We start from the raw sequence: 25,037 nt of genomic DNA, 5'->3' as shown, positions 1-25,037 counted from the left end.
ATTCTCTTTGCCCAGTGTTTGGAGTTAGTTCCCAACTGTGCACAGTCTTCTCTGCGAATCTAGTGGGATCTTTAACCCTATAATATAATAATATATAATCCTTGCATTTGATATAGCACCTCATCACGTCTTTGAGACGTCTCGAAGCGCTTCACGTTTGACCTGAAAAGACCGTGGATTAAGGTTTCATCTGAAGGACGTCACCTCTGATAAATGTGGCTCAGTTAAGGCACTACACTAGAGCATCAGCCTCCCTAGGCTATGTGAGTTCAAAGCCCTGATGTGGGGCTTGAACCCACAGCCTTCTGACTCGGAGTCGAGAATGCTACCAACTGTGCCAGGCTGACAGCTCTGGATTTAGAACATTTCCAACAGAATCATAGAAATCCTTGACAGTAGGTGACCATCTTACCCACTGTATCAATCGTGTTGATGTTTTACTCCTCTAATGAATCCACCTCCCCTAATCTCAATTCCCGTGCTCTCCAAAACATTTCTCCACATGCGTCTGTCTAAATCCTCTTTGAATACCCTTGTGAATGTGCACCTGAAGTGAAATGTCTCAGCGGGAGGGAGGCTGGGGAGATTAACACCACTTGAGTACTTACAATGCAACACAATGTTATCGCTTTGAACCATAATAAATGAGTTGGTGAAAATGACATTCTCGCTGTGTTAGAATTAAAAAGCTCCTTCCACTTACATCGCTTGGTCGAATTCCAGCTCAGTCCTCTCGAGGTCAGAAGAGAATGACCCAGTACTTTATGCCTGCCGTTGGCTTTTCCCTATATTACAGCTCATCTGGTTTCATTCCCCTCCTGCCCCCAAACTGCCTGGTGAATGTTAATTAACCCAAATGATCCACGAGCAGAATTAACTTGCACCTTACTTTTGCGAAAGCTTTGTTAAAAAAAACATTTATGAGCCGTGTTATGAGTCTAAAGTGGACCACAATTAAAATGCCCTTTTCACCAGGTGGGAGGGCAGAATAAATAATGCTTGAAATTGATAAACGCATCTTTCAGGTCGGGAGGACGTCTCAAAGGTGAAGGGTTTAACATCTCGTCTGAAGAACGGCACCTCCGACAATGCAGTGCACTGAAGTGTCAGCCTTAGTTCAAAGTCTAAATGTAGGGCTTGAACCCTACAACCTTAGGACACAGAGGCTCAGTATATTGAAGAAGGACATCACTAACTGCTGCGTCAAAATCACGCTCGCAAAGCGCTTTAACCCCCACCCGAAGCACAACAACGAACAACGACGTGCATTGATTTATACAGTGTCCTTCACGCAGAGTGAGGTTGCTTAACAACGGTGGAGTAGACACCGAAACAGGGATAGACCGTTGGCACAGTCGAGAAGGAAGGTATTCAGGTGCGATACGAAGGCTGGCGAGGAGTGGGGCAAGACGAAGGGATGAGACAGGGAAAAAAAAGAGACAGAGAGAGAAAAGGAGATTTTTTTTGTGCAAGCAGCTTCTTTGACAATGCTATCGACAAAAACAACAACAAAATGACATTTGTATAGCAGGGAGGACGTCCCAAGGCGCTGGACAATCAGTTTCGGATTAAGATATGCATCCACTTGAGGCTTGCATTTGTAACAAACCACCAATTTACAAGGGTTTCAGGCTGGTGTGAGAGATAAAGCCGTCTACTCCAAATGAAAAGAGGCGCAGGATTATTCATGTTATCTGACAGTAATTACAGTATGACTAAACCGATAGCTCCTGGTATCAGGTCCTAATGGTTACGCTCACTGCATCAGTACCTGTGCTCGCAGAACGCACTGACTCATCCCCCATTAAAAGACGATGAGAGGAGAGATCAAAAGGGGGACGTTGGCTGATCAATAAAACAAAACTTCAAATGAAATCAAATCAGTATTAAAAACTTGCGCACTGAATCTCTTTCAGTATACAGAGGGAGAAAAAACAGGCCCATCCCTTCCTCATCTTCAGGTGGCCCTTCCTCTTCGACCGTGCCTTCGTAGCGTGACCCGTGCCTCTTCCCCCCCACCCCCCCCACCACCCCGGGCTCGGGTCACTCTACCCCACTGTCAAGCGCCCTGGAACTCTACCCTGTGTGAGGGGCGGGGCGGGGAGGGGGGGCACTACAGACATGTTGTTGTTGTATTTGGTGGCAGAAACACGGCAGCCAATTGCACACAACAGTGTCCCACAAACGGTCGTGGATTGAGTGACCAAAGTAATATATATTTGGTTTGAAGGGATAATTATCCCCGGTAAATCAATCCGCCAATCGACTAACTACCGGGATCCTACTTGTTGCTAAGTAAACAGAGGTGTGTGGAGTGAGGAAACTTGCCTAACGTCTCGCCCTGCCCAGGAATCGAACCCAGGTCCACTCGCTTGCGAGGCGAGTGCTCTGACGCTACAGGACTCCTACAGAAATAATTGTGCAGCATTTCAGTCAGTCAGTCAGTCCTGCATGACACTGTGTACTGGGCAAGACAGCAACCTGCCCAGTACCTTATGGCTCAGCCACTGACCCAATGAACTCACTGATGAACTGAAGCTTATTATAGAGCCCAACTTAATCCCTGACCACGGGTTTCATGTCGGAGTTGCCACTTACTGCACAGAGCAATGATGTGGCTGCTGTCTTCGTGCACGAACTTCTTGGTGACAGCTTCCTCCATGATCTGTTTCACCTGCAGCGACAAAGACCAAAAGAAAAGGTTGTTGGTATGTTTCCTGTGGTTTCGCTCTCCCGCCCGGTGTGCAGCGTTCTCGAGAACAAGCCCCAAACCCGCGGTGAGCTTTATTAATGAAATAGAATTTAACAAATAAAGAAAATGATACAGTCAACAATAACAACAACAAAAATGACATTTGTATAGCCCTTTGCACGCCAGGAGTGGGTCCCAAGGCGCTACACCTGCACAAATTACACTGAAATGATTGCAGTGAGACTGGTAATAATCAGGGTTTGGGCCAGTCAACTCTTTGCTTAAGTCAATTGACTGATTGTTACCGACATTCGATGAGAGTTCGATCCACACATCTTATAGCATGTATCTCATCTCCCAGGAAGACTGTCAGCCTTATATTCAGACACACTATTTGCATCCACATTAAATTCCATCTGTCATTCTTAACTACGTCCACTTCATTGGCCAGATGTCTTGTCAATGAATTTCCCCTGCATTAGTCATCTGGCCACATAGCTTTGTGTCTACGGAAAATTGCACGATGTAATTAGAAGCCACCACCTTCATACCACGTATAAACAGTATAACCAACAGAGAGACAACAAACCATGTGCAACTCTATCGTCTGGAGCCCTGTAGCTCAGTGGTTAGAGCACTCGACTCGCAAACGAGAGACCTGGGTTCGATTCCCGGCAGGGTAAAACGTTGGGCAAGTTTCCGTACTCCACACGCCTCTGTTTACCCAGCAGTAAGTAGGAACCCGGTTGTTAGTCGATTGGCAAATCGCTTTTCCAGAGATGATAATAGCTTCAAAAAAAATTGAGTCATTTCAATCCACGACTGTTCGTGGGACGCTGCTGTGCGCAATTGGCTTCCGTGTTTCGCTCACAAAATATACAGTCAATTCACTTTACTATATATTCTGTGAAGCTCTTTGAGACGTCTCGAAGACATTATAAGGCGCTACATCAAATGAAAGGATTATTATTATTATTTTCAGCACCAATGAAGGAACATTTCCAATGGATGGGATTTAGTGCAGAGAATGTCGCAAAATGATTGCTGGAGCTTTTAGATTGCTAGATCCATAGGTTATAATAAAATCTTAGAAAGTTACAGCACAGAACTTTCTGTGGCCTCAGGTGGAGTTCTGTGTCCGATTCTGGACACCACACTTTAGGAAGGATGTCAGTGCCTTGGAGAGGGAGCAGAGAAGATTTACAAGAATGATACCAGGGATGGGGGACTACAATTATGTGGAGAGACTAGAGAGGCTGGGATTATTCTCCTCAGAGCAGAGAAGGCTGAGGGAAGAATTAATAGAGGTCTTCAAAATAGTGAGGTGTTTTGATGAAGTAGACAGGGAGAAACTGTTTCCTCTGCCAGGTGGGTCGGTAACCAGAGGACACACATTTAAGATAATTGGCAAAAGAACCAGAGGGTAACGAGGAGAATATTTTTTTACCCAGAGAATTGTTATGGTCTGGAATGCACCGCCTGAAAGGGTGGTGGAAGACGATTTGATAATAGCTTCCAACAGGGAATTGGATAGGAAAAATGAGCAGGGCTATGGGGTAAGAGCGGGGGAGTGGGACTAGTTGGTAGCTCTTCCAAAGAGGTGGCACAGGCATGGTGGGCCGAATGGCCTCCTTTTGTGCTGTAAGATACTATGATTCTAGAAGAATCTTCATTGAGTCTGAACCAGCTATTTCATTCAATCCCAAGGCCCCCGCTCTTAGCCCCATAGCCCTTCAACCCTCTATCCTTCAATAAAATCCTTCACTTCACAAATGTTTGCGGAAAACATTGCTGTGCACAAATTTGCTGCTGGCATTCGCCCACAAAATGTGCGGTCACTGTATTTTACAGAATATCCTGTAAAGAGCCTTGGGACACCCTCCCACTGAGAAGCACTATACCAAATGTAAGGTATATTAGTACAGTAAATTCCTGTTAACTCCTCATTACAAGGGAAAAGGGCTCAGTGACGAGTTATCCAGAGGCAGGTTAGTCATATGCATAAATACATAAATAAATGCAGCCAGGATATTGACCACATGATGATTTTTTTGGTCAGCCAGGTGTACTGACTTCATATATTGTGGGTGAAATATCTGCATTGGCTACAAAACCATGCTTTTTTGAGTTAGTGCAAACAGAGATGACGTAGTCAAATATAATTGGCAAATATCCGATTTTAATATTACATCTGGAAACCCATAATGAGATGCCCACTGAATAATTGCAGACTTCAATTTGGACACAATGAAATTTGGAGTCAGTTTAATGAATGGTTAGGCTTCACGTCACCATACTCTCCGGACATTAACGTTAAAGGAACTAATTGAAATCCTTTTCCTTTTCCTTTTCCGATCCATAACACAAGTTAAAAAAGAAAATGGCTTCTAATGCACCCTCAAATCACAATCACCAGATTACATTTGTGAGACACTACCGTGCTCAATTGGCTGCCGCGTTTTGCCCACAAAATACACAGTCAATCCATTTAACGATACATTCTGTGATGCGCTTTGAGACTTCTCAACGTCGTGATAAGGCGCTATATCAAATACACTTTCCCTTTTCCACCCTCTTCGACTCCCACCCACGAGTATCAATCGCTTTGAGACATCTTTCCAACATGATGGGTTCCGTATATACAGGGCGATCAAAAAGTCGTGATATCTACCCTATCATCTTACAAAATCATCATTTCTTTAAGACGTATTGGACATTATAATGGTATCATGACTATTTGGTCACCCTGTATATAAATTATATTGCATTGGTCGTAAGGCTTGCTTCCAAATACGTCCAATTTCAAAAATCCTTTTTGCAATCAATGTGGAGAGCTAGGATCAATATCAAAGGCTGTTGCAAGTTCACAGCTGTGTGGTCCTGTGTGATGCATGTCCCTGCTGGCTGTAAAGTTTACAACATCCATAAAACCCTTCTGTTCAATAAAGAAAAGCCAACAAACCAGAGGCCCTGAAGCCTCCAGTTACAAATAAAGAATATTTTTGTACAAATGTTTACTCTACAAACTAACATTAGGTGGAGGCAATCGCCGTGTTGCTGTTTTTTCGTATCTGCAGTATGTGCTGAAGGGTTAGAGCAAAAGAACATGAGAATTTGTAGGCGAAAGAAGACTAAGGTCCATCCAGTTCGTCTTCCACCATCTTGGCAGTCGCCTGACAAGTCATGTCCCAAACTAGATACTGTATCCCGAGATATTATTTCCAAACAGAAATCTATCTAATTTTTTTCTTGAAAGGATCAATACTTTAGGTTTAGGATCACAAGATTAGTTCATATCACGAAGGCCCTGATCTCATCCTTCCTGGATACCCATCCCCACTCACCCATCCTCCTCCCATCATAGCATCAAGCCCCTCCTGGTGACCTGTTAAGGGAGTAATAAGATCCTGGGATCCCGTTCTGCTTAGGTCGGAAGATGATTACTATGTTCTGGGAATCACAGGCTGCGGAGGACGTTACGCATTGGATTGACTTCATTCATAAAAACCTGCGCCTTGTAACGAGTCGAAAGAGCATTTCTATCTTGTGCCGAGAGCATCAAAAGTGATCTATTCATTAAATCTTTACAATGGCACTTCTCATTTATTAAAAAGGGTATTTTTAGCAACGAGAGTATGACAAGTCCCTGAGCTTCTGTGAAGTTGTCAGAGTGAACTCCATAATCCACTGCAGAATGTCATTCATTTGTCACATCAATTCTTCATGCTCAAGTGACCTCATAAGCCTTGACATTGAAATCGGAGCAATTCACAAGGCACCTCAAAATAAGGTACTTAACCTGACAGAGAAAACAAATCACTAGTCGCATACGCATACATCAATGGACAGACTATTCTATTCATTGATACTTAATAGAAATGAAGAGTAGTAATTATAACAATAATAATCCTTGCACTTGATGTAGCGCCTTATCATGTCATTGAGACATCTCAAAGCGCTTCACAGAATATACCGTAAATTTGTGTATGAGGAGATGGGGGTCGAGGAGCTATATTTTGCTGGAATCAAATAACTACCTAGATACCCAAGACTAACCTTAGCAAGCAGGGGTTGTACTTTCTTCAGGGCAGAGGAACTGAATATGGGCCTAACCCACTAAGGTGAAAGAAATTAAAGGACGTGGAACAAACACTACAGATGGAACCAACTCAATTCTCCGGATGATTCAAACATCGTGACTGTATTCTCCATCAAGCCTTGAAGTTAAGAGAGGCTGATAATCAAGTCCTTAAAACGCTGTTTCGAGAACATTCAGCATAAAATCTTTCCTAGGAATTAAAGCTCTTTCTTCTCCAACTAACAAGTTCGCTTGAAAGCCGGCAGTTTACATCCACTCGTCGGTTTCCCGTGGGAATTCATTTTTTTTTTATATAAAATATTTTTTATATAAAAACTTGATTTCTAGGCTGGAATGAGGACCCGAAACAGAAATGTAGCATAAGAATCTTCTAACTGGATGTGGGACAATGCCTTGGCAGCTTGCATTAGTATATGTTATTATGTGTTAGAGCAATAGCTCTGTCTCAGTTCCTCCACTTACCCCGTCTTCAGATCGTACTTGAAGACCTTCCTCTTCGACCGTGCCTGCGGTCATCTCCCCTCTCTCGTTGGCTCGGGAGAGCCAGGGGGAGAGGGGAGATGATGGCAGGCACGGTCAAAGTCACTGAGGGGAAATCATCCAATGACTGGTGATGGGGGGAAAGAGGGAAAGAATTGCTCCACTGCGATGTCCAACAAGCAGCCAAGGCTACGTGCAAATTGGCAGCCGTCGTTTGTCTACAAAACACGCAGCCACTGCACTTTACAACGGATTATGTGAAGCGCTTTGGGACATTGCGACAATGGGGAAATGAAACAGATCAAAGCTCGTTATTAGTAATATTATTCTATTAGGCCACATTACAGTTCCAGGGTGGACACATGCAACTATGTCAGTCAGAAGCACTATAAAAGGAACAGCTTCGGTTTTGAGTGCACTCTGGGTACATTGAGACTGAGTCAGCATATCATCATTGCGAACAAAAAATCTCAAATAAGGCTGTTGCAGGTTCAGTACATGTAGGAAACTATCACGATGCTTGAATCACACAGCCTCCTGTTAGTTTTGTATAATGAATGTAAATTGCACTGTAATAATCCATTGAATCAAGCTAAGATAAGCAGAAGAACCACCTCATGGCCCACTCAAATGTCTTGTAATTAGAGGCTTATTGACAAGTGTCTCTGGACAAGTACCGGAAAGGAAAAAAGATCCAATTGTTAATGTTGTTCCTCTTTTCAGTCATTATTCTTATGGATGTGTTCCCTAGAATTCCCTCCTTCGGCCCCTCTGTCTTGCCCCCTCTTGATCCGTCTTCAAGTTTCATCTTCGAACCTACCTCTTCAACCCCACCCAAGTCAGCTCCCCTTACACCCCTCTCCCCCTCTCAGGATCCATCCCCGCCGCTGTAAAGCACTCCAAGATGCAAAAGGCAGTAATCACTTGCGCACAGCAGTGTCCCACAAGCGGTCATGGATTGAGTGACTATATTTTTTTGGTGGTGGTCGGTTGGGGGAGAGAGATTATCATCCCCGGAAAGTGATCCTCCAATCGACTAACAACCGGGTTCCTACTTGCTGCTAGGTAACCAGTGGCGTGTAGAGTATGGAAACTCGCCTAAGGTTTCTCCCCGCTCTGCCCGGGAATCGAACCGAGCTCTCTCGCTTGCGAGGCGAGCGCTCTAACCAATATGCTACAGAATTCCATAGTAACAGCACGGCTGAGAGACTGGACTGGTCCAGCTGACATTGACCAGAGTTGCCCACACTGCCCCTGCAGGGAGCATCACTGTGTGGCCTTGTTCTCTGCTCCGTACAGCGTCCCAGCTGAACGCTACCTATCATGCAAAGTGCTCTCGTTAGGGAGAAATCAACACTCAAAGGCGGCTGAGACTCCAACTAAACCTCTCACTCTTCAACCAGGAGACAATACGCCAGTGTTGGAGAAAATTAGTCAGTTGGTAATACTCACAGCTCCTGACTCAGAGGACTGTGGGTTCAAATCCCACATCAGAGCTTTCAGCTCCCTGTCTAAACCCAGACCCCATCTGCCTGTTCAGGTGTAGCTGCATAAGGTGAACAGGACACTTGGTTCAAACGTCTCGACCAGAGGAGGGCACCTCTGATAATGCACTGCTTCCCCCCAGTGCTGTGAGCTTAAGTCCTGACAACAATGACAACAAATCACAGTTGTATAGCACCTTCCACGTCAGGAGGACGTCCGAAGGCGATGGACGGTCAGGAATCGGCACCCGACCTGGTGGTTGGGATGTGGAGCGTGGGGAGGGTAGGAGATGTATACACTAACCCATGCAGGCAAACAAAAATGGGCTAATTTGTTCTAACACCATACAAACAGCAGTGGGAATGAGACGTTAATGGGGAGAGGAGCATAGGGCAGGTTGTGGTAAATTGGGATCAGGAAGGGATATTGGCTTGCACAATACAACAGAAGCAGCTACAATAAGTCCCAGGACTGGTTTGCAACAAGGTAAATACACACTCTACACTCCTATCAACAGCCCAAATTAATTTTTAATTTCCTCTGCATAAGCTTTTGGCGAATGCCACGCAGGTGAACAAACAGAACAAAGTGATTCAGTTCACAGTTGAGACCTCAGGCACTTTCCATCTGCACTTTCCATCTTTTATCTTTACAGGAAATGAGCACAAACCGATGAAAGGTCTCGCTGCTTAAACAGGGCTGTTCATTTGTATCTGAGGCTGTGAATCAAAGGGTTGATTCACCCCTGACTGTCCAGCACCCTGGGACATCTTTCCGAAGTGAAGGGCGCTATCCAAGTGTAATTTGTTGTTGTTGGTGTGGGTTCAACCCCAATGCTGGAGCTTTGAACTCACAGTCTCAGGCTGGCATTCCTGTGCAGTGCTGAGGGAGTGCCGTAATGTCAGAGGTGCTGTCCTTCAGATAAGATGTTAAACTGAGATCTTGTTTACCTGTTCAGGTGGATGTTAATGATCCCGTGGCTAATGATTTGTTAATGATGTGCGTTTCCTGGATAAGTTGCACAGCATGGCTGCAGATGGCTGTTGTTTTTAGTCACCACTCCATCATTTTTGTAGAGTGTTCTGTAGATTTGTTGCTTATTTTGTATTTTTTTTCTTATTGTAGTTTATCATTAACTGATTACCTGATTAAGTTGAAACTTTGCATCCCAAGTTGAAATTAATTGTGGAGTACTGTAGCAAATTGGTTAGAGCACTCGTTTCGCAAACGAGAGGACCTGGGTTCGATGCTCGGGCCGGGCCAAACCTTAGGCAAGTTTCCTTACTCCACACACTTCTGTTTCCCTAGCAGTATGTAGGAACCCGGTTGTTAGTCAATTGGCAGATTGCTTTTCCGAAGTCAATAATCCCTTCAATAAGTAAATAAAAATAGTAATGATTTGGTCACTTAATCCACAACTGTTTGTGGGACACTGCTGTATGCAATTGGCTGCTATGTTTCGCCCATAAAATAAAGAGTCAATTAATTTACATTATATTCTGTGAAGGACTTTTGAGACGTCGCAAAGACGTGATAAGGCACTATATCAAATGCAAGGATTATTATTATTATTACTATTTAAAACAAGAAAGGAGTTTCTCCCAGTGTCCCAGCTAACAGTCCCCAGATAAAGCTGGTTATTCACTCCATGGCTGTTTATGAGATATTGATGTGTGCAAATTGACTGCCACATTCACCCTTCAGAATCCTGGACCCTGAAGCACTTTGAAATATCTCGATGAAACGATACGACGCTATATCAAACACAAGGATTTATAACTGAGGCTGGAAATTGTGCAGGGAACAAATGTAGCCAAGTATTTTACACAGTTTTATTATCTATATACTAATAAAGGCGAAGAGTCTGCGGGTCTGTCTGACCGCCAATAATGCAATAACCCATTGACGTAGAGACATGATTTATACTTCATCAGAAAGGTCTTGCATGGGGGAGTGGCATATGTGTATCGGTTTGGGGAGATCGCCTATCGTTGATGAGCTATGATCTAAACAAGCTCATCACACATGTATGGCAGTTTTGCTTACGGTGTACCCACAGTGTTGATGGCATGTTAAATGGTTTGCGAGTGAAATCTACATTCAATATTGGATCCTTTAGTTGCAAGCGTAACTGCAACAGGTACAGCTAGTATATAATAATAACCCTTGCAACTTGATATGGTGCCTTTCATGTCTCAAAACCCTAAACGTGATTTACAGTAAACTGTGCTGTTGTAACCAAATGCAGCAGCCAATTTGTGCACAGCAAAATCCCACAAATAGCCATGAAATGAATGACCAATACTGTCTGGGGCGTTGTCAGCCAGGACACTGGGAGAATCTCCCTTCTCTGTTCGGATATTGAATATCGGTTCATTGATGACCAGGCAGACAGGATCTGGATTAATATTTAATCTGAAGAATGGCACCATCAATACTACAGTGCCGCCCTCAGCGCTGTATTAGAGCTTTAGCCTGGACTATGAGGTTCCAAGCATTTAAGTGCAAGTTATTGTTTGTACGTCTGCTATGACCACTTGAAACCAGGGCAGTTTACATAAGGAATACACTAGAGAAGGTGTTCCTATGGTATTGTAATGAAACAAGCTACTACACTGGTGGAAACACAAGAACAATCTGCTTAACTTCGCAACAAATCAAATGCAAAACAGGGATGGTTACATCATTTACAACAACAACAACTTGGATTTATATAGCGCCCTCCACGCCGGATGGCGTCTCAGAGCGCTTTACAGTAATGGATCCCGGGACCGAGCCACGGGGAATGGGGGGGGAAGGTGACCAAAGGCGCGGTCGAAAAGAAAGGTCTTCAGCAGAGACCTGAAAATGGGAAGGGAGGGAGCGAGGAGAAGGGAGTGAGGAAGGGGGTTCCAGAGCCTCGGGGCATAGTGGCTGAAGGCACGGCTGCCGAGGGTGGAGTGGAGGACTCGGGGGACAAGGAGGAGACCAGACCCGGAGGAATGAAGGCAACGGGTACTGTGCTGAGGAGAGAGGAGGTCAGAGAGGTGGAGGGGGTGCAGATGAGTGCAGGGACTTGAATACAAGGGTGAGGATCTTGAAATCGAAAGATCTTGAAATTTAAAGATCTGAGAGCTGCTTTTGCATTGAAACACCTGACGGCTCTGACTTGGATAAAGGTAAACACGTTTACGAACATCAAATTGCGCTCTTGATCTCCGCTTTCATCTCCTTTTTTTGTGAAAGATTTCCTTTCCCTCTCTGCAATCGAGCATTATTATTTATTTGTTTCAAAACTCCTCTGCTCAATAAATGGAGCCAAGCCAACAGGCAATGTCAGGTCGCTGTGCTGCAATTATTTCGAACCGATCTGCTGCATAAAGTCCCCATCCAGAACAATTTAGTTAAATTAATCCGATGTCGCTGGCTGACTGAATCAAGTAATGCCTTATTCACCCTCGCAGATGAAACCCAATGGCATCCAATTACATCTTCTGATTTAAAGAGCAGCAATTAAACATACAAGGAATTCTTATTTTCATCTGGGAAGAATTTGCTCCAAGTTCCGTTGCAAACTCTTTAGCGAGCGGACGGAATGCCCCTCAGCGAGTGTACTCGAGTTCGAGATTGCTTGTAATTGCGCTTGTGCAACGCTGTAGCAGACGGATGCATTGTGCGCACATTTTTTCCCCCTGCTTTCATTTGAGTCCAGTTATTTCCTGGAGCTGGCGTTCGCTCACACAGCGATCAGTTCCACAGGTCTCAGGTACCTGCACTACCAAGCTGACACCAGGCTGCATCTTCGAGCTCACAGTCTAGGCTCGCGCACCAGTTTCGGGCTATTTTTCCTCGCCTTACTCTATGGCAACCGCACCAAACCTCTCCTCGGGGAAAAGTTAAACAAATAAATGGTCAACAAGTACCTCAGGTCTGTGCCACTTGCTGAATAATGACTTTAATTTGGTGCCCATCACACTAGCTCTTCCTCCTCCTTCCCCCTGGGCTCAGCTATTACTGCGCTCTCTCTCTCTCTCTCCGAACCAAATCATGTCATAACACCATAGAATCGTAGAATTATACAGCGCAGAAGCAGGCCATTTGGCCCATCGTGTCTTTGTCGGCTCTTTGGAAAGAGCTGTCCAAATCAATCCCACTCCCCCACTCTCGTCCCCTAGCCCTGCAAACTTGTCCTCCCCAAAGTACATGTCATAATCTTTGCATTTGATACTTCCTATAAGGTCAAAACAGACATGTAGTGAATGTCTATTTTTTAAAAAAATTCTGTGGGCGAGGACATTCTCTTTTCAAATAATGTCATTTGATCTTTAATGTCTAAGGACCATAGAAACAAGATTAGACCATTCAGCCCCAAGAGCCTGTTCTGACCTTTCTTTTCTTTCTTTTTGACCGCGCCTTTAGTCACCTTCCTCCCCCTCCCACCGGCTCGGCCCCGGGATCCGTTATTGGTGTGGAGGACGCTATATAAATCCAAGTTGTTGTTGTATAAGACTATGGCTATAAGATCCGTACCTCAAGTCCAATTGCCCGCCCCTTGCCTCGTATAATCCTTAATATCCTGACCTAACAAATGTCCTCCTGAACATGCAGATGGGATCTCAGTTTAACATCTCACACAAAGGAGAGCATCTCTAGCACTGCTCAAATTTTGCCTGCGTTGGGAGTGTCAGCCTAGACTGTATGCTAGACTCTGAAGCATGTTGTGATGAAGTGAGAAGGCGCTAGAGCAAACGCAAGTATTATTATTATTAATAATAATAATAATCAAATGCTGGAGATAAAACCATGAAAGCCAATCTGAATAACCTGAAGCCAATGATTAGATTGTGGGCTTCAAATCAGATCCAACGTGGGTTGTTTGCAATGTGGATCTTTTCAGTTTTATGTGTGGGCGTCTTAATTGTGCCAAGTAACATCTGTCGATGCAGACAACATCCTTGAAGCCTGATGATGTTCGTTAAGAGGATTAGTGACTGTGACAATAACTACAGAGCTATTCCCAGATAAACTGCAACTGATTACCCGACAGGATGTGCAGAGTCACAGATTAAAACAATTATTAAAGTTAAAACCTTCAACTGAGTTTCATGTGTCAGCTTGGCTCAGATGGTAGTGTTCTCGTCTCAGAGTCAGAAGGTGTTGGGTTCATGCCTTACACCGGGACTTTGGACTCACGTAACTCTAGGCTTATGCTCCAATGCTGTGCAGGGGGAGCACTGAATTGCCAGAGAACCATCCTTCAGATGAGAACTTAAACTGAGGTCCTGTCTGCCTTTTTTCAGTGGAGTGTTAAAGAGACTATTTGAAAAGAGAAGTGAGTTTTTCTCTCTCTCTCTCGGTGTCCCGGGCAACAATTCCCCAAGTAAAATTGGTCAGTCACTTCATGTCTGTTTGTATGATATTGCTGGGCCAGTTGGCTGCCCCATTTGCCTACAAGATACACAGTGAAACATCTGACAGTATATCTGGTGAAATGCTTTTGAGACGTTCTCTCAATGCGAAAGGCGCTACGGGAAATGCAAGGATTAGTATTACACACTCAGCGATACTGAAGCACATCACGAGTCGGAAACAACAACAACAACAACTTGGATTTATATAGCGCCCTCCACGCCGGAAACCATGCAGAGCTAAGCTCACAGCGGCACAAACCACGTTCTACGTGTCGCAAAGAAATCCGCCGAATGGAAACCGTTACTAATGTACAAAGAACGTCGAAGCGGGGACATGCGGCGATCAAAGCAAAGCAGAAGTAAGTAAGCTGCTGACAGAACTATTTGCGGTTCCCACAGGGAGCAAAGTGCGGCAATTTGCACCTCACCACCTGGAAAGGAAAAGGCGGAAATGTGATACACTGCTGAATAAATACCACGACACAAGCAACACCATCAAACCGGTGGGGGGGTTAGGGTTATATTCAGCGTTTATATAAATGGGAATATAAATTCCCATCGCTACGTTCTTCCTTGCTTTATCCAGCAACCCAGCTGAACGCTACTTAGTGACCTGTGCCTTATCACTCTCTGTGTAATTCTATATTATTGAATTTTACATCTACTCACATATTGTTCCTGGGTTTAACACTCATTTATTTATGTGATAGTTTGTGCTGTGTGAAAAAACACCTGCTGATTAGTTTCCATGCAATCTTTTGCACCCAACACCCATCAGGGAATCACTTTAGAGCATTTTTCCTGGCGAGGTCAAATCAATAGCAAATCAACATCACTCTGACTGTGTGGCATCAGCTTCTCACCATTTCCTTCTTATGTCTCCATGGTTTAAATCTCTCGTAAATGCCCCTTGTGTTTATTCCCACTTCTCAACACCAGCAATTCTCCTGCATTTTATTCCCCTTCTTCTTCCCCCAAACCCCTCTCCCCTCCGTCTTTTAGATGAGACACTAAATCAAGTTCACCTCGCAGTGAGTAGGAACCCCACTGTTAACTGATTGGTGGATCACTATTCCAAGGGTAATAACCCCTTTTTTTAAAAAAAATTTGGTCACTCAATCCATGACTGTTTGTACGCAATTGGCTGCCGTGTTTCGCCCACAAAATACAGTCACTACACTTTACAGTATGTTTTACGAGGCGTTTTATGCATCTCGAAGATCTGATAAGGCGCTAAATCAAATGCAAGGATTCCTATTATTATAAGTTTCATCTGCCTGTTCAGGTGGACGGCATGAGATTCCCTTGGGACCATGCGGTAGAGCAGGGCATTTTACTGTTGAACTGTGTAAAGAAAATATCCCTTCTTCATCCAAATTCACCAAACCCTATTCATGTTGCTGGCAACCATGAGCTACTGTGTTTGCTGGCCTAACGCTTCGAAGCTCTAAGATGCCGTATCACATCCAAATATTGCTTATATTTTATTATCATGTTAACAATATCCACTTGGCCACGGCAGCAATGAAACTTGGCTTTGGTGGGAGGAGGTGAGCGGTGTGCGTGTGTGTAGACTATTACTTTAATGCAGAACTAATGTCATGGATTTGTCTAATAAGCGTTGGCCTCAATCAACTGCAGTCAACTGTACTTTGTCCCGCTATCAGGGATGATCATTTCCAATCAATACGATACCCTGAGTAAACAGTAGCACACACTAGAAATGCAGTAATAGCATTATGGTCACGGCAATGGATACACACAACGTACATTATTGTTGCAAGGCAGCATCTACTCCCAGTATTACAATCACAATCATCTCGTCTCGTGCCACCTTCAACTCCCATCTAAAAACCTTCATCTTCGAACCATGCCTTCGGCCACCCTCTCGTGCACCCCCCCCCCCTCCCAATGACCCCAACTCCCAGCTCGGGTCCAAAACCTCTGATTGTCCCTGGGACGTCTTTCCGATGAGAAAGGGTGCTATACAAGTGTAATTTGTTGTTGTTGTTGTTTATATCTGTGTGCAAATTGGGTGTCGAGTTTGCCTGCAAATACACATTGACTCCACTTTACAGCAATTCCTGTGAAGCGCTGCGAGATTTCTTGAAAGCGTGTTGACCCGAGCACCAAAATCCCTTTTTGGAAATGATATTTTTTTTAGTGTGTGTTTGTTCCCCCGAGATTGACAGAGGAAAGGCTGAAACGCTGAGAATACAGGGGAGGGCAAGCACCGGGTGGGGCAGCCGGTCATCCAAGCTGGAGTAGGATGACTGAGGCTTCATCCAACTCCGTGCAACTTAATAGTCGGGAAGGGACAATGATGATCATTTCAACGAGGGAAAATGCTGGCTCTGTGACACACAGCCGCGAGCAGGAATACCTTCTCTCTGCCGCTTTGCACAAGGTTCACAGCACGATCTTGGCACCAGAATTACTTTATTACCCGATCGGCTTTGGCTGTGAATGTGAGGGTCGAAGAGGCTGCCAACACTCGGAATGCCAAGGTTACATCGTAGAATCAGCTTGAGTTACTGCCTTCAGGAGAGGAAAACAATACGACTCTGGAGCTGAAATCCACCCAGGTTCCAAGTTTCGCCTAAAAAAATACACAGTCAACTCACTTCGCAGTATATTCTGTGAAGCGCTTTGCGAGTCTTGAAAACGTGATAAGGGTCTATATCAAATGCAGCGATTATTATTATTATAATTATTATTATTAGGTGTCAAATGAACAGCAAGCAGTCTGTAGTGGGTGCTTTCCTTATTAAGAACATCAGAACCACGTGACCTTCACATTCCAGGGAGCGGGAACCGGTCAAACTTGATATAGGTGTTGAAATGTGCCGCAAGCTTTCCTTGCACTGAATTCCACTGCATTGGCGCAGAATTCAACCCAGCCTTAAGTTTGCTTGGAAAGTGCACTTGATTTGAATTCGTTGTGACGTGTTCAGAAACTCTGTACACACAGGTTACAATAACCGGGAACGAATAATAAGTATCTCGCAAGAGGTACGTGCTTGCTGCACGTTGAAACATCAGTGGCTTATCGACGCGTCTGAAAAATGTATTGTACAAGACGCTAGACACCGCGAGCTGAACCGACGCGGAGTGAAAGAGTCCAGATTTAATGAGGCTCTGTGCAAACAGCAGATAAGCTGCTGCATAAATAGGGACAAATGAATTCACTCGGCCTAATTATTAATTTCCATTAAAGGAAAACATTTAATTTTCCTCACGCCACACAGATTTGCAATTTGCAATATCGGAAACAAAACCTTCTTATTAACCACTCGATCACCTTAATTCCCAAACCAGGGCGAAGTTCGGACTCTACGGACTTGCAAAGGTGGGAGCGATGGGAGCTGGTGGAACGTTAAGTTACTGTCGGTTTCTCAACTGCACTCAGCAAACGCCAGGCTGCTTCACAGCAACAAATTACATTTGTACAGAGCCTTTTCACGTCGGAAGGGCGTCCCAAGGCGCTGGACAGTTAAGTATTTGCACCCGAGCTGGGGTTTGGAATCAATATGGGTTGGAGGGTAGGGGGGGTGGGGGTGGGAGTGTGGCCGAAGGAGGCGAGGGAGGGGGAGGGGCGAAGGGATTCGGGGAATGGAGTTCCAGAGGGTGGGAGCAGAAAAGCTGAAGGCTCGACTGCCGATGGCGGGGTTCATTTCGTGGTGCTGCGCAGACGGGGCGAGTCTTGAGTCCTTCTGCCCCACTCTCAAAACTCCAGGTCCCAACTTTCCCCCCTCCCTACCTTACCACCTTCTAAGATCTATCTTTTCAACTGCGCATTGCGACGCCTTCTCTCCCCCTCTCTCCTCCCCACCACCCCATGCCATAGTGCAGCGATGAAGCGCTTTGAGTCGGCCTCTTGACGTGGAAGATAGAAATGCAAATTGCTGTTTGTCGATGTTGTTGTTGTTGTTGTTGTAACTGCTTTGCTGAGTAAGGTCAGATTTGGACGGCCTTCACTGTGCAGTGCAGATTGATCACAATGGAACGAAAGCTCGACCCTAACCCTGAAACAATCAGTCAGCACGAAGCAGATCTTTAGTTCCTTAGTTTATCTCTTAAAAGAGCTGACAAAAGCCGTCAGAAAATCCTGCGAGTCGTATCTCAGCACAACAGGAACAGAGACAGGCTGAAACGCTGCGGAGAGAGGCAGGATGTTACTGCTGGCCGGGACTGAGAAGACTGATGAGTCATCTGTGTTTCGCATCAAGTTCTCACCAGGAACTTAGTCAATGGAAGCAAAGCAAATAAGAGCACATGAATGAACTGTGGAAAGACTGACATTCTCAGCTGCACGGCACAACGGTAAGGCTACGACCCACTGAGACGTACACCGGGGAAGTGGTGAAGGCAAATTTATTTATAAAAATTAGTAATCCACCTCTCCCATTGCTCCCATTCATTTAGATTTAAAAAAATGAAATGGCATCTTGGATGCATAGATGTCAAAAGGTGAAAAAAGCCTCCAGGGCTCATCCCTCCGCCCCCAATAATCCTTGCATTTGATACAGCACCTTATTACCTTGTTGAGCCATCCCAAAGTGCTTCACATGAGCTCACCTGCTTCACACCACACACCTACACATCTCTACAAGAGTATCCAAACCAAGCGGAGAACGCCACACATCCCGTCCACGCGTGGAAATTCCAGCGATCGACTGTTGGAATGGAAACTAACCATTTAAGATATCCTTAAATATAAAATATTTATTAAATATAAAAGTAACCAAGTCCTGCCAATGAGCCAGGCTGGCTGTGCTGTTATCAGCATCGCCCTGGACAGAGAGGTATAGAGCACCTACACTTCCCAGACAGGAGGATTTCACATACAAACGCATCTCGTTATTTAGCACTGTAATGAAAGACATTTTATTTATTCAGAAAGACATCTGAGTAAATAGCTGAAAAGATACAGGGAAAGTGGGATAGAGGGACGTACCTTTAATGGAGCAGTTGGTATCTGCATTAGCTCAATGCGTTTCCTGCTCTGCAATGTCTATGATTGTTAAAACCCTTTCAACTTAATAAAGAAATAAGCTTTACGTTTGGTAGAGTGCCTTTCACATTGGGAGGATATCTTAAACTGCTTTATTAGTATACTGTAAATAATAATAAAATACTTGCATTTGATACTTGCATACTTGCAATAGCGCCTTATCAAGGTCTTTGTGACATCTCAAAGTGCTTCCTCAAAGCGTAAAGTGTAGTAACTGTGTTTTGTAGGCCAACGTGGAAGCCAATTTGCGCATAGCAATGTTCTGCAAACAGTCATGAAGTGAGTGACCAATTTAATCCTGGCGGATTGTTGGCCAGGACACTGGGAGAGATGAATTGTGAATGAAAGTTTTGGCGCACAGCAATGTCCCATGAAAAATCCTTTGCATGATAAATTATACTATTCATTTTTTTAAATTCAAACAAAAGGGTTGTAAATTACTCTGCTTCTTTTTTATATCAGCGTCAGCCTGGCGCAGCGGGTAGAGAGACAGATGGATGTTAAATATCCCATGGCGCTATTTGAAAGGAGAAGGGATTTTCTCTCTCCCAGTGTCCTGGCCAACACGAACCCAAAATAAAATCAGTCACTGTTTGTGGGACATTGGTGCCTCGTCGGTTGGCGGAACTCTTTCTGTGGCTGATAATCCCTCCCAAGAAACATTGCCTCGCGCAACTGGCTGCTGCGTTTCACCCACAAAAATATACAGTCACTTCACTTTACAGTACATCCTGTGAAGCACTTTGAGATGTCTCAACGACTTGATAAGGCACTATATCAAATGCAAGGATTATTATCATCATTTTATATAGAGCAGCTATCAAAGACAAGCTCACTGGGAGCAATTGTGAGCCTACGATATGTTGTTTGGAACTCAATATTCAGCTGAGCAAAAACAACCTGGTTATCTCACATTGACAACTCTCATCCCTGTCAGGGGTTATATGAGTGACTGCTCTACTTCAAATGATTATTTTTAAACAACACAGAATACCTGGGCTTAACTGCAAGACAGCGTTACCACAAAGAGAATCAGATGATATTGTGGATTATGAATAATGAAATTTGAGGCGTTTGTGAGAGATAAATTTAACTCTCAGATGAGAAAACAGATTAAAAATCACTCCAATGGGTCAGATATTCCTATAACATATTCTCTGGGTCTTGGCTGGGTTGTATTATTACATAGTTATTGTTGGTATCATTTTAATCTTGTAATAATAATCCTTGCATTTGACATGCTGCCTCCACACACAAAGATCTTCACCGGATATACTGTATGGTGATTGTATATTTTGTAGGCAACCGTGCGTCTTACACATTTAAGTTCTTACAACAATAATAATATTAATCATTGCTTTATCACTTCATTGATACGTCTCAGAGTTCTGCACAGAATATATTGTAAAAGGGATTAACTGTAATTGTGGGCGAAATGCGACAGCCAATTGCGCATTGCATTGTCTCACAAACAGCTGTGGATTGAGTGATTGAGTATTTGAAGGGATTATTACCCCCTGGAAAGTGATCTGTCAATTAACTAATAACCAGGTTCCTACTTACTGCTATGACAATTAATTAAATATTAAACAATTTAATTAAATATTACAATGATACCAACACTGAGAGATTACATGGTTCCCCTCCACCTCCGACAAAGCAAACAGCTTGTTTACCACCAGGAAACAGCACGATCAGGAGGCAGACATCAGTTATGTGCAGGCAGATTGACGGTGGAGAAAAAGAAAATGAAATCCCAGAGAAGGGAAAGATCAATAAGGTAAACGGAAAATGAAAAAGCCTGAAACATTTGTCGATCTGACTAACACCCGTGTTGGCGAGGAGGCAAATGTAATCAAAGCAGAAGCCAGATGGAAATACTGTACATGCCAGAGTATTCGTGTTGTAAAGCACGGATTCCCAGCACCTACAGTTACAAATGTTCATTCATAAACAACTCTCAGCGGGCGTGAGTCTATCACGGGGTTGGATGTTCTTTCACATTCATTCAGTCATTTTGTTTCACCCACAAAATATACAATACACAGTCGGTTCACTTTACAGTATATCCTGTGAAGCGCTTTAAGACATCTCAATGACGTGATAAGGCGCTATATCAAATGCTAGTATTATTATTGTTGATTCAACATAAGAGTATTTTTTTTCAAAATAACGCAGTTCAATTTAAAAAACATTTTTTTCATGTGATATAATCATTTGGCTATAGATTTGGACTTGGACTTGACTCCAAATCCCTGACTGTCCAGCGCCTTGGGACGTCCTCCTGACGTGAAAGGCGCTATATATACAAAAGTAATTTTCTGTTGTATTGCATTGTAAGATAAGTAAAAAAAAGGGGGAAAAAATGATTTATCTGTTTATTTTCTTTGAAACTGACACAACTTACGGGGAAAAAAAAACACCTCAAAGCAAACCTACAAGATAAAGCTAGATTAAATGATGCATCAACCTCAATTAAAGGCCTTCCCTTTACTCTTGTCATCGACATGTTTCCCGCACAGAAATCAACTCAGAAAAAGCTCCTTAAAACCTCAGCCACAGAAACCCCACCACCCTGAGCTCTTCTGTACTGAACCAAGCGACTGAGATGACTTGGGTTCGCACTGTGATTTGACAGTGAGCTGTAACGTCAATGGATACATCATCGCAGGTTAAAAATAGCACCAAAACAAGCGCCTGGTGCTTTGGGGGCGGTTGTTGGGGAAAGCTGTTTGTTCTGATCAAAAGCTCGGAGTGACCGAGTTGTCAGTGTGGTCAATCACGACTTCTGTATATGTATGCGTGTGCGTGTGTTTCTATTCCTGTTGTGCAGGTAGATTGATGTGTCTTGCTCCTTGTGTGTGTATGTTGCGTGTGTGTATGTATGTTGTGTGTGTGCGTGTGTGTGCACGTGTGTGTGTTGTGTGTGTGTCTATGTTGTGCGCGTGTATGTCTTTTGCGTGTTTATGTGTTGTGTGTATGTTGTGTGTATGTCGTGTGTGTATGTATGTGTATATGTTGTGTATGTCTATGTTGTGTGTGTGTGTACGTGTGTATATGTGTCTATGTTGTGTGTGTGTGTGTGTGTGTCTATGTTGTGTGTGTGTGTATGTGTCTATGTTGTGTGTGTTTCTATTCCCGTTGTGCAGATAGATGGCTATCTCGCTGCGTGTGTGTGTGTGTCTCTCTCTACAGCTGTTTATTTAATCGGAAACCTATTGCAAATCCCCACTCCCTCACAACCAAACACTGCAATCTTGTTCTCAAACAGAAACCCCATCAAGGAACACATTTGTAAGATTCCTTGAGCAGATCGAGACCTCGCTGCTGCGGGGAGTGGGGACTGTGTTATATATTGTATATATATATATACAGTATCACTCGGTGGCTTCAGAAGGAGATCGCAACTGATATCCTTATTAAATAAAGCAACACGTTATCGTTATGACATAATTATTATAATTATTACCATTATTATTAAGGAGAGCAGGGGAGGACAGAGCAGGGAATCCATGCAAGGCACAACGACTTAGTATTCGTTTAAAAAAAAAGCGAGAAATCTGACTGGGGTTTAATTAATAAATAAATTTGTAAATGTTTAATTACAATTGTTTGTAATCTTTGATTGCGAACAAACGAGCCGAGACTGATCTCGTGCCCCTGTGGATTTGTTCTCCGCCATCGGGACGGAATTGGGAGAACATCTACAACACAACAACGATGTCTTACAGAGAGCGGTCAGTTACAAGGATGGATTGGAATTGGGGAGTGGAGGGGGAGAGATAGGAGAGAGAGATAGGAGAGAGAGAGAGGAGAGAAAGGCAGGAAAACACACAGAGAGAGGAGAGAAAGGCAGGAAAACACACAGAGAGAGGGAGAGAGAGAGAGAGAGAGGGAGAGATTGCAGTTTTCAAATCTTTTTTTCACCCCCATGCAAACAGAGCTAAAGACAGGAGGACACACAGAGGAGAGGGGAGAGAGAGAGATCATTGCAACCGGTTGTGCACAGGTAGTTCAGGGCACAGACAGAGAGAGAGAGAGACAGAGAGACAGATGAGGAGTGGAGGTGGACAACAAAACAACTGAAAGAAATAAAAAAAACCCTCATTGCAAACAATGGCAAATGACATGACGATGATGTAGTATTTTTATTGCAATTGTCATCATTATTATTATTATTATTATTGCTCTTATTATCACCATTGCCATTATTCTAATAAACGTGATTATCATTATCATTATCATTATTATTATTATTATTAAATGCAAAGATTGTTAACCACATTAAGTGTATCTGCACAGTTGGAAGCGGATCGCAGTCTCACTCACAGCGGCTGATAAACAGTCAGTTACCTCTCTCTTCACGTTCCCCAAAAGCTTCTGCCTGAGGTCCTCCTGAGAGCAGCTCATGGTCCCCGGAGCAGACATGGTCCTCTGGGGGGGGGAGAGGGGGCGAGGGGGGCTGAGGGGGTCTGGGGGGGAGAGGGGGAGAGGGGGTCTGAGGGGGAAGAGAGGGGGGAGAGGGGAGGCTGAGGGGGTCTGGGGGGGGAGGCTGAGGGGGTCTGGGGGGAGAGGGAGGTCTGGGGGGGAGGCTGAGGGGGTCTGGGGGGAGAGGGGAGGTCTGGGGGGGAGAGGGGAGGCTGAGGGAGTCTGGGGGGGTCTGGGGGAGGCTGAGGGGGTCTGGGGGGGAGAGGGGAGGCTGAGGGGGTCTGGGGGGAGGCTGAGGGGGTCTGAGGGGGTTGGGGGAGAGGGGAGGTCTGGGGGGGGGGGCTGAGGGGGAGTCTGGGGGGGGGGGGAGGCGGGGGGGGGGGGGGGGGGGGGGGGGGGGGGGGGGGGGGGGGGAGGCTGAGGGGGTCTGGGGGGGGAGGCTGGGGGGGGGGGGGAGGCTGAGGGGGTCTGGGGGGGGGTCTGGGGGGAGGCTGAGGGGGTCTGGGGGGGGGAGGGGGGGGGGGGGGAGGCTGAGGGGGTCTGGGGGGGAGGCTGAGGGGGTCTGGGGGGGAGGCTGAGGGGGTCTGGGGGGGAGGCTGAGGGGGTCTGGGGGGGAGGCTGAGGGGGTCTGGGGGGGAGGCTGAGGCTCTCAGTAACTCCCCTCTGCTGCTGCCTCTCTGGTGCAGATTAAGGGCTCGAACCTCTGTCAGACGCCATCTTCAGAGCCAAACCCATCCACAACTGACGTCAAGAGAACCAGAGGAGGGACTCCCGAGTGTGTGTGAGAGAGTGAAAGAGAAGGGAGAGAGAGAGAGAGAGAGACGTGGACCATCCGTAGAGAGAGAGAGAGAGAGAGAGAACTCAGGGAGAGAGAGAGAGAGAGAGAGACACACACACACATACCATTCATCGGGAGAGAGAGAGATATGGACCATCCATAGGGAGAGAGACCCACACAGAGACCACTCATAGAGAGGGTTAGAGTCCATCCATAGAGAGAGACACACAGATCATTCATAGAGAGAGAGACACACACAGAGACCACCCAGAGAGAGAGAGAGAGAGAGAACTCATAGAGAGACACACACACACAGATCATTCATAGAGAGAGAGAGATGGACCACCCATAGAGAGAGAGCACCCATAGAGACACAAAAAAACCCAAAGAGAGAGACAGCTCATTAGAGAGATCACCCATAGAGAGAGACACAGACCAACCATAGAAAGAGACCACCTATAGGGAGAGAGGTGACCACCCATGGAGAGACAGAGACCATCCTTAGACAGAGAGAGAGAGAGAGAGAGAGATAGACCACCCATATGGAGAGACCACCCATAGAGAGAGACCATTAATGGAGGGATAGAAATAAACTCGCAGAAGAGAGGCATAGACATCCACAGAAGGTATTTTTCCTATGGTTTTGTAGGCATGAAGACAAGTAGCAAGGC

At 44.9% G+C, this 25,037-nt stretch overlaps 1 protein-coding gene across 1 annotated transcript in view; it reads right to left on the bottom strand.

Moving 5' to 3' along the window:
* sgsm2 (small G protein signaling modulator 2) overlaps positions 1-23,588 on the bottom strand; it is a 77,810-nt gene extending 54,222 nt beyond the window's left edge. The window contains exons 1-2 of the mRNA XM_042338555.1: positions 23,514-23,588; positions 2,599-2,674 (exon numbers count right to left, since the gene is read on the bottom strand). Of these exons, the coding sequence (XP_042194489.1) occupies positions 2,599-2,674; positions 23,514-23,588 (151 nt within the window). The remainder of the gene's footprint in view (positions 1-2,598; positions 2,675-23,513) is intronic.
* Between the last annotated feature and the right edge of the window lie 1,449 nt (positions 23,589-25,037).

Source organism: Callorhinchus milii, unplaced genomic scaffold (genome assembly GCF_018977255.1).
Source record: "Callorhinchus milii isolate IMCB2004 unplaced genomic scaffold, IMCB_Cmil_1.0 Scaffold10, whole genome shotgun sequence".
Taxonomy (NCBI): domain Eukaryota; kingdom Metazoa; phylum Chordata; class Chondrichthyes; order Chimaeriformes; family Callorhinchidae; genus Callorhinchus; species Callorhinchus milii.
The sequence above is the reverse complement of the archived record's forward strand: the minus strand, read 5'-3'. Positions and strand labels throughout refer to the sequence as shown.